This window comes from Pseudochaenichthys georgianus, chromosome 6 (assembly GCF_902827115.2).
Source record: "Pseudochaenichthys georgianus chromosome 6, fPseGeo1.2, whole genome shotgun sequence".
NCBI classification, from domain to species: Eukaryota; Metazoa; Chordata; class Actinopteri; order Perciformes; family Channichthyidae; genus Pseudochaenichthys; species Pseudochaenichthys georgianus.
The window spans coordinates 42,149,853-42,167,343 of NC_047508.1; the positions used below are offsets into that span (position 1 = coordinate 42,149,853).

Sequence of the window (17,491 nt, forward strand, 5' to 3'; positions counted from 1 at the left end):
CTGCAAGTATAGTTCTGATAACCTTCGCCCAGATCACTCAAGAGTCTGCCAGGTAGAATCTTCCCAACGGGAGAACAAAATAAATAATCACATCACGAAACATGTTGTTTTTTTCCGCGAGGCAGATGAACTGCACAGGAATAAGCTTGGAGCCATGAGGCGTCTGATCTGCCCACGCGGTTCACCGGGCCACATCCTCTGCCTCCACTCAGGGAGAAAATAGCATCAGCGAGCAAACACTGCCAGATATTAAAGGTAGCCTGTTATTTCCACACACACACACACTAGTGGTATATCGGTTTAGCTGCAGTGGTCCACCGCAGTTAGACCAATGTAAAGGTCCCCTATTATACTGTTTTTCATTAATACATTATAGCTCTCGGATATATACAAAACATGTCTCTGGTATTTGGAGCCAAACACTTCAAACAGATCATCGCAGCATTACCCATAATCCCCTCTGTTTCAGCCGTGTTTCCAAAGTGCTGATTCTCTGTCTGTTACTGTAGATCAGTGACCATCAACTGGCGGCCCGCGGGCCAAATCGGCACACAGACATTCTCATCCGGCACGCGCTGGTGCGTTCGCCCCCCACTACATTTTGTGAGTGATGTGCAGTACCGGGAGTCCACCAGGGCGGCAGCAGCAGCGGGACAGTAGCCTGCGTACCGCGTAGCTTTCCCTGCCCTGAAGAAGAAGTAGTCCTTCGTTAGCGTGAAGAGTCTGCTTATATGCGCCCTGCAGTAGCCCCCGCTACGAGGCTCTTGACATTACAGGAGCGTGCTCCACTAGCAAACCCCCCCGGTCAACAACTTCAAAATGTAGGGCTACAAAAAAGAATCGCTGGCCCCCGAAAGCGTCTCTAGGAATAATTGGGGCCCTTGGACACATGTTTGGTGATCCCTGCTTTAGATGAAAACAAGGAGCCCCTCCCCACGTCCCTCTGAGAGATATCTGGTTAAAAAGAACTCAATGGTGCTCTAGGAGGAGATTCAGGTGATAAGGGGGGGGGGGGGGGGTTACCCTTGGTTGCTTGATTGGCTAACGAAGCAACACATCGTGATGACATCATAAAGTGGCCAAAATCTGATCAGCTCATTTTCAGACAGGTTTTTATAGAAATGGATCAAAAGAGAGAAATCTTTGTTCCTGAAACTTTCAGAGTCTCTTTCCACAGAGGGGACACATGTTGATGTAGAAGAGACTGAAGAAGAGGGGACATGTTGATGTAGAAGAGGGCACATGTTGATGTAGAAGACATGAGAAGAGGGGACATGTTGATGTAGAAGAGACTGAAGAAGAGGGGACACATGTTGATGTAGAAGAGACATGAAGAAGAGGGGACACATGTTGATGTAGAAGAGACATGAGAAGAGGGGACACATGTTGATGTAGAAGAGACATGAAGAAGAGGGGACACATGTTGATGTAGAAGAGAGATGAAGAAGAGGGGACACATGTTGATGTAGAAGAGACATGAAGAAGAGGGGACACATGTTGATGTAGAAGAGACATGAGAAGAGGGGACACATGTTGATGTAGAAGACATGAAGAAGAGGGGACACATGTTTATGTAGAAGAGACATGGAGAAGAGGGGACACATGTTGATGTAGAAGAGACAGAAGAAGAGGGGACACATGTTGATGTAGAAAGAGACATGAAGAAGAGGGGACACATGGTTGATGTAGAGAGACATGGAGAAGAGGGGACACATGTTGATTAGAAAGACATGAAGAAGAGGGGACACATGTTGATGTGGAAGAGACATGGAGAAGAGGGGACACATGTTGATGTAGAAGAGACATGAAGGAAGAGGGGACACATGTTTGATGTAGAAGAGACATGAAGAAGAGGGGACACATGTTGATGTAGAAGAGACATGAAGAAGAGGGACACATGTTGATGTAGAGGAGACATGAGAAGAGGGACACATGGTGATGTGGAAGAGACATGGAGAAGAGGGGACACATGTGGATGTAGAAAGAGACAGAAGAAGAGGGGACAATGTGATGCAGAAGAGGACATGAGGGAAGAGGGGACACACTGTTGATGCAGAAGAGACATGAGAAGAGGGGACACATGTTGATGTAGAAGAGACATGAAGAAGAGGGGACACATGTTGATGTAGAAGAGACATGAAGAAGAGGGGACACTGTGATGTAGAAGAGAAGATGAGGAAGAGGGGACACATGTGATGTAGAAGAGACATGAAGAAGAGGGGACACATGTTGATGTAGAAGAGACATGAGGAAGAGGGGACACATGTGATGTAGAAGAGACATGAAGAAGAGGGGACACATGTTGATGTAGAAGAGACAGGAAGAAGAGGGGACACATGTTGATGTAGAAGAGACATGAAGAAGAGGGGACACATGTTGATGTAGAAGAGACATGAAGAAGAGGGGACACATGTTGATGTGGAAGAGACAGAGAAGAGGGGACACATGTTGATGTAGAAGAGACATGAAGAAAGAGGGGACACATGTTGATGTAGAAGAGACATGAAGAGAGGGGACACTATGTTGATGCAGAAGAGACACAGAGAAGAGGGACACATGTTGATGTAGAAGAGACACAGAGAGAAGAGGGGACACATGTTGATGTAGAAGAGACATGAAGAAGAGGGGACACATGTTGATGTAGAAGAGACATGAAGAAGAGGGGACACATGTTGATGTAGAAGAGACATGAAGAAAGAGGGGACACATGTTGATGTAGAAGAGAGCATGAAGAAGAGGGACACATGGTGATGTGGAAAGAGACATGGAGAAGAGGGGACACATGTTGATGTAGAAGAGACATGAAGAAGAGGGGACACATGTTGATGTAGGAAGAGACATGAAGAAGAGGGGACACATGTTGATGCAGAAGAGACACAGAGAAGAGGGGACACATGTTGATGTAGAAGAGACATGAAGAAGAGGGGACACATGTTGATGAAGAAGAGACATGAAGAAGAGGGGACACATGTTGATGTAGAAGGACACGGAAGAAGAGGGGACACATGTTGAGTAGAAGGACATGAAGAAGAGGGGACACATGTTGATGTAGAAGAGACATGAAGAAGTAGATTTCGCATATTAGGTGACATTTAAAGAAATACAATTATTCGGCCTAAGTATTTACACCTTCGAAACAATGTCAACTATTACAATTATAAAGAAGTCCTAATATAACCATCCAAATAAAAATCAACAATAGAGCAGATGGTGGAACTCAAGACTCAAACATATCGTCAAGGACAACAGCTATAAATAGATACTTGAATGTTGAAGCGCACATTGTTTTCCAACACGACAGCATGTTGGCATGGACAGAGATTCCTAACATGGCGCAGGATGTTTCCCTCGTGGCACGCCGTGAGACGTGACTGTTGGTGGATTATGATCAGAGAAGTATATCTAGGGTGGAGTGAGGGTCATCCTGTTTTGTTTAGCAAGTGGAATGTTAATCTTAGAAGTAAAAAAATATTAGTTGAAACGACCATCTTGCTGATCAGACAAGAACAGAACAAAAAAATAAAATACTTGAATAAAGAAAACTTATTCAAAAAGCAATCCAAAATAATTTAACAAGGGAAAGGAATTGGGGATTTTTTGGAAACAACTATTTTGAAGGAAATTACTATTCTTTCATTGTTATTCTCATTTTCATTGAACATTTGATTTTATCTTTCTGATATTTTCGGTGATGATTTACAACAGGGGTGTCAAACTCAATTTCATCACGGGCCACATCAGCATTATGGTTGCACTCAAAGGGCCGGTTGTAACTTTAAGACTATATAAAAATATATATAAATATATCATATATATAAAATAATGTATTATATTACATCATTGCCTCTGCATTGGATTATCATCGGATAGGGTAATAACTTCACAATTAACTACGTCTGAAAGCAGAAGTATAGGGCAAATAATTGCAAGACTCTTCAGTGCGCATGTCCCAAAATGATTTAAAAAGAAAAGCCACATTCTGGAGAAAAAAGAAATAGAATTGACATTTTGAAATAAAAATCTAATTCTGAGAAAATGGAATTCTATGAAAAAATGCATATTTTGAAGAAAAAAAGGCAAATTCTGAGAGAAAAGTCATATTTGAGATGCATTGTGGGACATGTAGTTTATGGGCAACGTGCTTCTGTAGCATGTAACCGTATAATAAACATATTATATTCTTTGCAAGCTCTTGTGGGGCCACAGAAAATGAAGTCGCGGGCCGAATGTGGCCCCCGGGCCTTGAGTTTGATACCCCTGATTTAGAAGATATTCATTAAATTCTGTAGATTATGATTTAAGGACAGCTCTGTCAACAGCAGACGCATTTGCCTTTATGCAAAGTCCATATTGAAATGTTTAATTGCAGCCCTAGAAGGACGTACCCTGAATTATTTTGGGTAGCATTTCCTCTCACGCTCTCCTCTTGGCGGGGTCTCACAGGCAAATGACGACAACATAATCAAATCTGGAGCCAACTGTGTGTTTTTCTCTCATCCAAACTTCTATTTGTATCTCTCGCCCCAGCCCCCTGCCGTTCCTCCAGGCAGGCATAACAGCGAGGAGAGGGGGAAACACAACACATCATCATTTGCCTTTCAGGTGTCCCCGGTACCTGTAATTGGCCTGCCGAGCTATTTTTAGCCTCGCGCACCGAACGAATGTCAGCACGCTCCCTGTCGAGACCCCTGAGGACACAAGCTGTACCCTTCAGAGAGAGAGAGCTCGTCCAGAAGGCGGTCGGATGTGTCATGGAAGAAGGGAAGCCCTAAGAGTAGCAGGGACGTAAACAGCTCAGAAATAGTCGACTGAGGAAAACACCGCGGTAAATACGAAACTATGTAATGATAGGGGGCGGGGCTTGTGCAGTTTCCCACTATGTGAATTTAACATCAAATGACCACTGACGTAACTTAAAAGGGAGTGGATATAAACCAATAATGACCTGATGCTGACATGTGTCCTAGTTTATTTTAAACTCTAAAAATATATACGATTTTGACACAGATTTGACAATTTTTACATATTCTATATCCGAATGAGCTAGTCCGACGGCTATGAATTATGTAAAATACAGCACTGGATGTTATTCTTTAGGACTGTTTCAGAGTATGTTTGCAATAAATGACTATTTTCACTACAAAAATATTATATTTGTAAATTACGAGTTCCTTATTTTAGTCTTTAAAGGGCTAGAAAATAAACATTTTCCCTCTCATAACACAGCAGGTTCCAAGATGAATTGTTTTAAGTTATTGAATCTGTGCATCCAGCATTACAAGACCCCAACCATAGTCATATTTAAAGGTGGGGTAGGTAAGTTTGAGAAACCGGCTCGAGATCGCTAGAATTTGAAAATACGCAACCGGAGAAAATCTGCCACTTCCTTATAGAGCCCCTCCTCCAACACACACGAACGCGCACATGACCAATGAGGGCACGAGATCAGTCTGTGCCCCGATGGAAGGCTGACAGGCAGGTAGGCCATCCAATCCGATTGGTTGTACTTTTTACAGTATTACGGCTTCTACAGATGACATTTCTTTATGGATTCTTTGTCAAAGCACTTCAGATATTCATTGCTATCGGGATGTTAAGAGCATTCCATGGAATATAACAGAAAGTGTATCTCGAGCCGGTTTCTGAAACTTACCTACCCCACCTTTAAGAAGCTTGGACCATTCATTTGTCATTTTAGGATTAGAAATAACAAAATAAATGTGGCTTGTTTGTAGTTTTTGATGTAAATACTGTCCGTAGTCGTAGTTTACAGCTTGCTTTCCCTGCAAAAATGGTTTTCCGGGGAAAACCCTCTTCTATGGTGAGCAGATGCACACAGGTTGACGTCATGGCATCTTAAGTAACCAGAAGTGAACGTTACATAAGCCAAGAAATGCAAGAGGAGACAAAGGCGAGAGAGGTGAGGGAGGTGAGAGGGAAAGGACGGATGGGATCCAAAGAGAGAATCCTCTTGAATAAGTCATAAGGCTTGCCCGCCTCTTGTATTTTTCATGACGGAGATCAAGTTCTTGAACACTTGCATGCCTGCGCCAAGAAGGCTGGAGACGCCTCGGGGAGTCTCGCAGCGAAACACGGCGCTAACGGAGGTGCACGGTGTCAAGAGAAGGGTTTTTAACTTTGACTCCACTGTCAACGAGGCCATCAAATGGTCAGGAGGTGTCATGTCATATTTCAGTTACACCACGTCTCAGGACTTACAGAGAAGGTAGAAAACAGTTGGATGGTTCCATAATAAAGAGGGCTCCTTTATGGCCTGCACGATTTGGAAAAAATAAGTTATTGCAATTATTTTAACGGATATGACGGCGATAGGATACTTTATTTTCACAGCAAAAACTGCACTAACTTCGATGTTGATATTGCCCTAGTGCAGTGCTTCTCAAAGTGGCACTGGTGGTCCGGTACAATTTCACATTTTAAATAAATTAATAAATTAAAGTTTTACGCACTCTCGCGGGAATATCTGCGCAATGGAGCGAGCTTAAAAGTCACTTTCGATGGTATGATATAGCCCAGCGCAACACCTTCGTCACACATGTTGCCACTTGTTTGTACCATTTTCAGGCGATTTGTAATCTGTTCTAGAAAAACGATGTGTTTTTAGATATTTGTGGAATTAGGTGGTCCGCGAGTGTTTTTTTATTGGTTCCTTGGTATGAACAAGTTTGGGAACCACTGCCCTAGTGCATATTGCAATTACTATACAATGTTGACTTATTGTGCAGCCCTAAATGCAATGTAATATCACGTGGCAACGCGTAGCTCTGCCCAATCGAATACTTCCAAGTGCACATTGCTGAACTGCAGAATATTATGTATAACAGTGTGTAACATATTCAAGACAAAGGATATCTTGAATTACGAGAGTTGTAAAAACTCTTAGGGGATAAACCTCTGGAAGGTCAAACTGGACATGCTGGATTGTTTTTCACCTTCTTAATACTTAGGGTTATACGAAGCAACACATCCACACCTCACATCATCTTACAAACACATCTTTGGGAACCACATTGTAGTTGTGATAGCCGGTTTGCAAAATCAATACGTGTATGAAGTTGTGGAAACCTTCAAAGTTGGATATTAAATCTCAGCGGGTCCCGCACTTTGACTGATCCTCTCACATTCAATTGACTTCTTATAAATATATGTTTGCTGGCCACTGACGCCTTTTAAGAAGCGACAGAGTTGAAACGGGTAAACACTGGTGAATGGATGGTATGTATGCCTGCAGGTTAATGTACGCCAATGAGAGTCTAGCAGGATATATTATGAATGAATGCGTTTGATAAGGCTTTGTCTTGAGTGTATAGGGTGTGTGTGTGTGTGTGTGTGTGTGTGTGTGTGTGTGTGTGTGTGTGTGTGTGTGTGTGTGTGTGTGTGTGTGTGTGTGTGTGTGTGTGTGTGTGTGTGTGTGTGTGTGTGTGTGTGTGTGTGTGTGTGTGTGTGTGTGTGTGTGTGTGTGTGTGTGTGTGTGTGTGTGTGTGTGTGTGTTATGCAGCCTCTGGGAGTCCTTGTCCTGGTGGAAAGTGAACCCCCCCCCGGAGTGTTACTATCTTTAGCTAATTTCCGTCATGGCGTGTCGCTCGTGTTCTCCTCTACAGCACTTAAATCTGGTATCTAAACCTCTGGGCCATCCAATATCCTGTACTTCCGCTGCACAGGAAGCTAGAGAGGGGTGGGGTCGTCACCCACACACACACACACACACACACACACACACACACGGCCTTACATATTCACAGTTAATGGATGCACCGGAATAGCCTCACTAAAAGTGACTGGAGAGCACGGTCAACTAACTACACACAGCATGCACACTTAATGGAATGGAAGGACAAACAACAACAAAAGAAACACACACACACACACACACACACACACACACAGACACGTGCGTCAGTGACAGGAGGCGTGTCAGTAGGTAGAGGACACCTTGTCTGGTCAAACTGGCGTCACGGCTAACGTCTGCAGGGACACGAGAGACGGTATAAGTAACTAAATCTAACCTTCTGTTATCGACTCACCTCTTAAACACAAACATTCACACGGCTCGAGCATTACCGGCGGTATTATGACATCCTTCAACGTCAGCAGTATACAGTTGATTAACCAATTGGAGGACTTACAAACGTGCTTACGCTGGCACCCAAAACACGTATAATCCAATAATTGTGGTTGTTCTTTTATCAAAGAGGCCCTTTTATGCGTTTCGGGGTTTTCCCTTTCCTGTAGTGAAAGGTTTGTGTGCAAGTCAACGGTCTGCGAAGGCTAAAACCCCAAAGTGTCTCTCTCACACACGGCCTTACTTCTGTGACATAATGACATCGATAGGTAAAACAAACGGAAGCACATAATACAAATATGAAGCTGGACATTAGCATTATATGTCCTCTTAAAATGTGCAATAGAAACACATAGGAAACATTTAGACGCTGTTCTTCACATTTAAATATTTAAAATTCATAAAAAAATAATTGGATATATGCATGAAGGCTGAAGGAGAACATGTTGTGGTCGTTAAAAAGGCACAATGCAACATGAACACCTTCAACAAAGAATATTGTTACATAACTTTAGGTTGTGCATATCAACAAAAAAAAAAATGAAGTCCCTCAGTTACTAACTATTCAATCACATTCAGCATTTACAACATGCAGCTAATTAACCAAATGTTCGCCTCGGGGATAAACAAAGTATCTTGATTTTGATTCTAGCTTTAATACATGACCGTAACGTTGACTCTAAACGGACTTAAAAACTCAAATAGCAAACTGATGTGCTTCAAACACCCCTTATTGTTACAACTACACCCGGCCGGCACACATACATTATAAAACCCTGCTGTCTTCACTGGCCTCATTTCACGCTTGCCATTCTTCATGCATTTCACAGCTGACTTGATATCTGTTCGGTGGAATGGCTTTGACACTCTCCATGTCGTCGCCCACTCCCCGCTGCCACTCAACCGCAGGAGAGACTCGAGCTGTCCGGAGACATTTAGGAGACGCCCAGTCCCACGAGACAACATGGAACGACTACACTACCACCCAGAACAAATATATCATTTTTTTTGTTTTCTAATGGGCACAAGAAACACGTTTTGGTTTTGGCTCGGATAAAGTCATTTGTCACTTTCCTATTGTACTTACATTTTGTATATTTTGTGTAAAAATGTTCTCTCATTTTAGATGTTTAAAATAGTTTATTAAACATTTTTTTATAGTAGTTCTCCCTTTATACAACTTTATTGCTCAACCTCTTAGAGATGTCTCGCCCCTTAGCCTATCACGTACAATGTGTTGGAGCACTAGCCAATAGAAGCGCAAGGGTTACAAAGTGATGTCACTACTTCCAGGAAGTAAACAAAGGAGTCCAATGGAGGCGTTTCAGGCAGGGGGGAGAATTGTAGCCTTTGCAGACCATTCACATGCACACAAACCTATATTACACACTACAGGAAAGGGAAACCCCCAACAAGCATAAAAGGCGCACCTTAAATTTGCACAAAAGCATATTTTCTGTCCTAGCCATATGTGGAGATTTAAAGACATTGAAACAAACTAAAGTTTAGTGTGATTGATGTCAAAAGAAAAAAGTAAGAAAGTGCTCGAGTGTTAATAGGAGAAAGCCCTAACTCGAGGAAATGAAGGTCAGAGCAGGAATCTCCCCATTCAGCCACCCACGTACCCGCCGCAGGCCATTGGCATATCCCTCCCTCTTTCTTTCTTTCCCTTTTTCCCTCTTCCGCCTACGCCTGGACCCACGAGGGCGATGGGGGGGAAACACGGACGCAGGGCAGAAGGAAAAGCACTCTGAGGACATCAACAAGGAGGAAAGGAGTAGGAAATGACCAGAGGGGAAGACGAGAGGAGGAGGAGTTCCTCGGTGATGAAGATCCGAGCTGACGGGAGGAGTAGCACTGGGGGCTCCCTGCCCGGCCCGTTCAAACCAGGGACGACGCTCAAACACAAGTCATCAACTCTCCGATGCACGGTGACGCCACTGCATCTCCGCTGACACACGGACACTTTAACGCACATGCAGGCTTGTTTAGTCACCGATATAAAGACAGCGGCTATGTTTTTCTACAGGAGGCACCGTAGGGATGGATTTACATTACATTGTCATTTGCACATTAGCTACAGTGTAGATATGGCAATGAAAAACTTCGGCCACAGGCTCCTCCAACAGTGCAACATATATATTGGACATGGAACAAATAAAACAGATACAATAGTGCAAGAGAATGTTTGGAGATGAGCTATGTTTGTTTGTAGGTAACCATCATTATATAACACTAACAGTGAGAGATCCAGCATTTATCTTGACAGAGTGGTGCAGTGATGACGTATATATGTAGGCCGACCCTGAAGGTAGCATAGCAAGGTCTCCCTGAAGAAAAGCTAATGGGACTTTGAAATACTGCAGAAAAGAAGCTCTGTGGCAAACACACATTTATGATATCTGGACATTGTGTTCAGCACGGTCACATGACTTCACGTCACCACCGCTTAGCTAAAGGTGGCTAATGTTGGGCTATAAAGGAACTACATCACGGTCACATGACTTCACGTCACCACCGCTAAGCTAAAGGTGGCTAATGTTGGGCTATAAAGGAACTACATCACGGTCACATGACTTCACGTCACCACCGCTAAGCTAAAGGTGGGCTAATGTTGGGCTATAAAGGAACTACAGCACGGTCACATGACTTCACGTCACCACCGCTAAGCTAAAGGCGGCTAATGTTGGGCTATAAAGGAACTACATCACGGTCACATGACTTCACGTCACCACCGCTAAGCTAAAGGTGGCTAATGTTGGGCTATAAAGGAACTACATCACGGTCACATGACTTCACGTCACCACCGCTAAGCTAAAGGTGGCTAATGTTGGGCTATAAAGGAACTACAGCACGGTCACATGAACCGCTAAGCTAAAGGCGGCTAATGTTGGGCTATAAAGGAACTACAGCACGGTCACATGACTTCACGTCACCACCGCTAAGCTAAAGGCGGCTAATGTTGGGCTATAAAGGAACTACAGCACGGTCACATGACTTCACGTCACCACCGCTAAGCTAAAGGTGGCTAATGTTGGGCTATAAAGGAACTACAGCACGGTCACATGACTTCACGTCAACCACCGCTAAGCTAAAGGTGGCTAATGTTGGGCTATAAAAGGAACTACAGCACGGTCACATGACTTCACGTCACCACCGCTAAGCTAAAGGCGGCTAATGTTGGGCTATAAAGGAACTACAGCACGGTCACATGACTTCACGTCACCACCGCTAAGCTAAAGGCGGCTAATGTTGGGCTATAAAGGAACTACAGCACGGTCACATGACTTCACGTCACCACCGCTAAGCTAAAGGTGGCTAATGTTGGGCTATAAAGGAACTACAGCACGGTCACATGACTTCACGTAACCACCGCTAAGCTAAAGGTGGCTAATGTTGGGCTATAAAGGAACTACAGCACGGTCACATGACTTCACGTCACCACCGCTAAGCTAAAGGTGTCTAATGTTGGGCTATAAAGGAACTACAGCACGGTCACATGACTTCACGTCACCACCGCTAAGCTAAAGGTGGCTAATGTTGGGCTATAAAGGAACTACAGCACGGTCACATGACTTCACGTAACCACCGCTAAGCTGAATGTGGCTAATTTTCTGCGCGATGGTGTTTAGTCGTCTCATTTAAACACTTGATAGCAACCTCCTTTGTTAAGACACAAAGACACTTTAGACATTCACCAGAGGGGTATTTACTTACATATTTTACGTCGCAAAACTAAACATTAACATTTCTAAGGCTTATGTTAACCACAGAGCTTATTTCAGGCGTAAAAACTTTAGTAATGAGGGAACGGGAAGTGGTGAAATGCTAACTCATCTCCCGGTTCTAGGACTCATTACTGCACCACTCTATTTGTGGCAAAGATAAAGCTACTTTGTATGTATTAAATGTGTGTGACAGTGGGCTGCAGGGAGTTAGTCAGTGAGTCAAACAGGAAGAACTCGTCTATTATTAGAGCTGCTGCTGCTGCCAGGGCCTCGGCACGTGGACCCCCCATCGTGTCTCTGATCTCGGTTTCTCTCCATGTCCCTCTCACATCTCTAACAGGCATTTCCATTCAGGCACGCTTGGGTGATTCAGACAGGGAGAGGAGCTCCTTCAATGCACAGGAGGAAGAGGAGGAGGAGGAAGATGAAGAGGCAAAGAGAGAGTGTGGGATACCCAACATTCTTTAGGTGCTGAATGACAATGTTTTTGATTGCATTTATGACTGACTGACTGACTGACTGACTGACTGACTGACTAACTAACTAACTAACTGACGCAGCACCAGTCGGACTCTGGGCGGTGTGAAAAGAGCCGGAGCTAAACCGAAGAACCGGTTCTGAACCTGAAAAGTTCTAGCACGGAGCTTGAACCGGAGTTGCGTTGGTGTGAATGAGGTATAACTGACTGACAAACAAACTATTTAAATATATCCATGTCCAATAGGAATACACGCTTACATTGACCTTCATCTGCTTATGAATATACGAACAGAAGCACATGTGCAGGCTGACGGTCTGGGTGTAAAATGCAAATATCTCAGTGAATCATTAAATGCCACTTTCATATTCAATTTGCAATGATACATTAATTTATTTATTTTTTTAAATCCCACTGATCATGTTGACTAAGTTTCCCCTTTCTAGCTTGTTGTTTGATTGTTTTACGGTGTACTGTCTAAGTAATGCACAGCAGGCCCGGACTGCGGATTTTTTTTGTATGTATGTATTGTGAACGCAACGCTGCGCAAATGTGGGTCTGACTCTGCCTCACAGAGGGTGACTGGCTGTCTACACGATGTGGCCTGCCGACATGGCCACTTTCATACAGACCATACACTAAAGCCCTCGATTGGTCTCTGTGTGTCATTCAAGCTCGGGAGGGTGTGTGTGTGTGGCGCGAGCGAGTGAGATAAAGCGCGCGCACCGGTTACGTGTATTGTTGTTGTTAGCATCTGGTGCTAGCTAGCTGCGCTAACGGATATAAGGAGCTGTTTCAACAACAAGGTGGAGGAGAGTCCTCTCCAGTCAGACTGAGAGACTGATAACTACAGCTCAGGTGAGGTAAAGGACTCTCTGAGTGCTTAGATAGTTAACTTAGTCTAAGTTATCTCAGTAGGTCTCAAACGGTTTGGTCACCATTTATGTAAACACATATTTCCATTTGAGGGGGGAGTGATTAGTAAAATATGCATGAATAATACAAAAAAAACATTAACTAGGTGAAGAAAGGTAAGATAAACGAGTTGATAAAGATAAAACTTGTTGAGAGCTAAAACTAGTCTTTGCTGCTGCCTCAAAGGGGAGCAGGGGGAGAGGGGGGAGACAGGAGAGGCTGGTTCAGGAGCCCAGACACACTCACAACTATAAATGAACCAAAAACAAATAAACAAGTTTCAATGTTTTTTCATATTGGAAATGGTATGTTATTTGTTATGGCCATGTTTTTATGATTTTATGATTATTTAAATGTATACAGTTATGTTTCATATTGGTGTAGTCGTGTATGTCCGGTACCTTGCTCAAGGGCACCACGGCAGGGCAGGAGGTGAACTGGGACCTCTCCAAGTAGCAGTCCACACTCCATACTTAGGTCTGGTCGGGGACTTGAACCGGCGACCCTACGGCTCACAGTCCAAGCCCCTACTGACTGAGCCACTGTTGTTTCGCTAATAGCCATTAAACCGATACACTAAAGCCCACCTACATAAATCTCTTGTTTCTGCCCGTTTATCCGGGATCAGCGTTAGAGCAGTAAGCAGATCGCGCTAATTCACATGCAGGATTTCACTTTACAACACAATGTGGACTCAAGTTCAAGGCCGAGTCACTGCCACCACACATGGGCCCGGAGCGACAATAAAAAAAAAAAACGCCAGAAGGGAATCATCTGGAAAACACAACATGGCATTCACAAGGTTGTTGGGTCATAAAAATATACAAGAGGGCAGCTGAAGAAGTAGTCTCGTAAAGGAAAAGTGTCCTGAAGCAGGCCTCTATTCCCTGCTGTGGCTGCATTGGACATGATTCACTAATGAGGAACACACACAAAAAGCCTCCTGTTAACTTCAAAGTCTAATGAAGTACACTTTTGTACAACTACATCTGAAACAAAGTAGACACCTAAGGCTTATTCCAGGACAAAAGTTGAAGATGGACTTTTGAAATAAACTGTAATGAAGTGTTCAAGCGGGGACAACTTAATCGAATCTGCATTTACAGTTTAAAAAAGATAGATCTTACATGTTGTAAATATGCAATGACTTGCTCAGATGTGTGAAAGTGAAGAATTGAAGGATTAGATTAGTAGAGTCTCTGAATGATCTGAAGCTATTCATTATCTAGTTGTCCCCTGCAAACATTCATACAGCATCGAATTCTGTTCTTATTTATTTTCTTCAAATGCGTAAAGCGTTGAAAGACCCTTTGAAAATGCAAACTATTTGTATTTATGTTACTATTTAACGTTATTATTATTAAGATGAACATGTACTGCCTGCAAGTGCATGGACTGTCAGACTTCAGAGAGGTCTGCAGCGCCCCCTGGTGGTAATGGGAACTACACCAAATTGTATATGTTTCAAGCTTGTTTGATTCCAATTGAATCCGTTAATATGTGTCCTTAGCAGTAATGATGACAAAGAATATGTTACAGGCATACAGTGTACATTTCAGCCTGTAAAAGCAGCAATGTAAATATTCTCATGTGATGAATAGCAGCTAAATATTGCTTCGTATTTATTGTAGGAGCCATATATGAAGTATTCTGTGTTACGGTACATGTTTTTGAGTCACTATAGGTGGTGGGCGTGTCTTTGGATGTGTGTGGTGATGTTTCCGGTTATATCCGGTTGCTTTTACCTGCGTACTTTGACCGCACTCATGCAAGCATAAAAGAATATAAGCATATGGATATGGACTATTGAATGTTTGCTTTGGAAATAAAAGGTCAAAGGCATACTGGTGGAAAGACTGAGTTTCTGAATATTACTGCCGAAATATGTATTTGTTAATTATGTAGTCAGCTTAAGTTAGGTCGTGTCCATTTGTCATGTTGTCAGGTTGGACTCAATGTGAATCAAACTGACTGAATGCTTCATTAGATGCTGCCGACATTTCACTTCTTATTTCCAAAAACTGCGCACACCAAAATAAAGAATATCCTGCTTATAGTGTGTATATTGTGTTAACAGACAATTGTACCTTCGATAGTGTTTTTATTTGTCAGAAATCGATTTTTTTATCTTCACGGTCATCTGTATATTCTTCTTACTCTCTCTTGCTTGTTTATTTCTGTTTCTATTTTGAGATATTTCTATTTCAGAATTGTTTATTTCTACTTTATACGTGTTATTATGTGCAATGGCTTGTTTTGTTTTATGCTGTTGCAACAAAATGTTTCCCAAATTGGGATTAATAAAGTACATCTTATCTTAACTTAAAATGTGAATGTGTAGCCATCCCTCTTTCTGCTGTTCTTCTGTATATTTAAAGTGGACCTATCATGCTATTTTTAGGCAATAGCACAGGTCTCAGATATATAAAAATATATAATAGAAACATGTCTATGAAGTGTTTTGCTCAAAATACCAAACAGATCCCCCGTTCTAGCCATGCCTCATATCCCTCTGTTTCACTTCCTGTTTCAAAAGTGCTGATTTTGGGAATAAAGCTTTAAAAAGGAGGGGTCTGAGCTCATGCGGGACCCGGCAGCTACCGTCTAAACTAAATGCTGCCGTGATGAAACGCCATATCATGGATCATCAAGGCTCTGAAACAGCCTGGAGCTCAAAGGCTTTCTCTCTTGCCGGTTATACCACAAGGTGAGTTCCTTTCTACTTCCTGCTTCTTCACACACATGCTCTCCAGTACAGGTTAGCTCTGAGTGTTAGCGATGCTAATGTAAACACCGACCATATTACGTCCAAAGCAGTCGGGCATTGTTTCTGATAGCAACGTTTCTGATTGGGCCGTGGGTCCACATTTCAGATATTACGTCATATCGGACGCAAATCTGGATCAGCTCCGCTGTTCCCCGTTTTTAGAGATTTGGGTACGGAGGAAAAGAGAGAGGGTTTTATTTTCTGATGCTGCGTGAGTTCCCCGACACACCGGGGGGACACATGTTGATGTATACAAGACTTCAAAAAGTGCATTTTGCATGATAGGTCCCCTTTAAACCTGTCTGCAGACTTCTGTGTATACTACTACTGTTGTTGCATTATATATATCTTCAAGTCACAGCCCCTGTTCCTCCTCAAGAGACTATCTTCCTTTGATCAAGAAACTGTGAGTAAGTGAGTTTTACAGCGAGGGAACATGATTACAAACCATGAGTGTGATTGAGGTTGACTGTGAATATTATAAATGTCCTTACCGTGGTGCTGTGAACCGCTTGGCCGAACTCTATGACGTCTGGATCAATGGACTGAGTGTCTGTCACTGCTGGACTGATCTGTGGAGAGATAGGAAAATGATATAAATATACATTTTTCTTGTCTGTGAAATATGATAATTTCCGAATAGGACTACTTTATTTATCTCTGGGGGAAATAAGGTTTTGTGACAGTCGCTCCATTTTAGAAATAAAAAATACACATATAAAATAAAACTGATTTTTAATAATTATACAAACATAAGAAGTTAAAATGCCCAATAAGAAAGTAACATATATATTAAAAAATATATATATGTGTCTACTGACATGAGAATTAAACATTTTCACATTTAACAACAATTATTATGGAAAATGTGTTAATTACAATATTATGGTGTTCATGTATTAATACAAATGAAAATGATATGGAAATGCACAGAGTAATATAGAAGTAATTATAAGTGTCATTAGTAATATAAATGTGAATAATTGCACAGGTGATACAGCCTTAGTATTGTGATATTGCATCGTTTTAAGAAGGTTTAAGCTGCTGATCGGTGAAGTGGGTCCAGGTCCATTACATTACATTACATTGCATTTAGCAGACGCTTTTATCCAAAGCGACTTACAATAAGTACATTCGACCAGGAAGACACAACCTTGAAGAAAACAGAATCATAAAGTACATCAGGTTTCAAAGAGCCAAGTATTTCAAGTGCTACTCAACTGGCTTTAGATAAGCCAGTCCTTTATTAGTGTATTAGTGCTCTGTTAGCAGTTCTTTGTTAGTCATTCTATCGCTCGAAGTGGAGTCGAAAGAGATGAGTTTTCAGTCTGCGCCGGAAGGTGTGTAAGCTTTCTGCCGTCCTGATGTCAATGGGAGCTCATTCCACCATCTTGGAGCCAGGATAGCAAACCCACGTGTTTCTGCTGATGGGAACTTGGGTCCCCCTCGCAGCGAGGGTGCAGCGAGCTGTTTGGCTGATGCAGAGCGTAGTGCACGTGCTGGGGTGTACGGTTTAACCA

General features: G+C 42.6%; 1 protein-coding gene across 1 annotated transcript in view; it reads right to left on the reverse strand.

Moving 5' to 3' along the window:
• Positions 1 to 17,491, reverse strand: part of poc1b (POC1 centriolar protein B) — a 92,893-nt gene that overhangs the window by 59,671 nt on the left and 15,731 nt on the right. Inside the window, exon 10 of the mRNA XM_034084848.2 lies at positions 16,466 to 16,543. Coding sequence (XP_033940739.1) covers positions 16,466 to 16,543 — 78 coding nt within the window. The remainder of the gene's footprint in view (positions 1 to 16,465; positions 16,544 to 17,491) is intronic.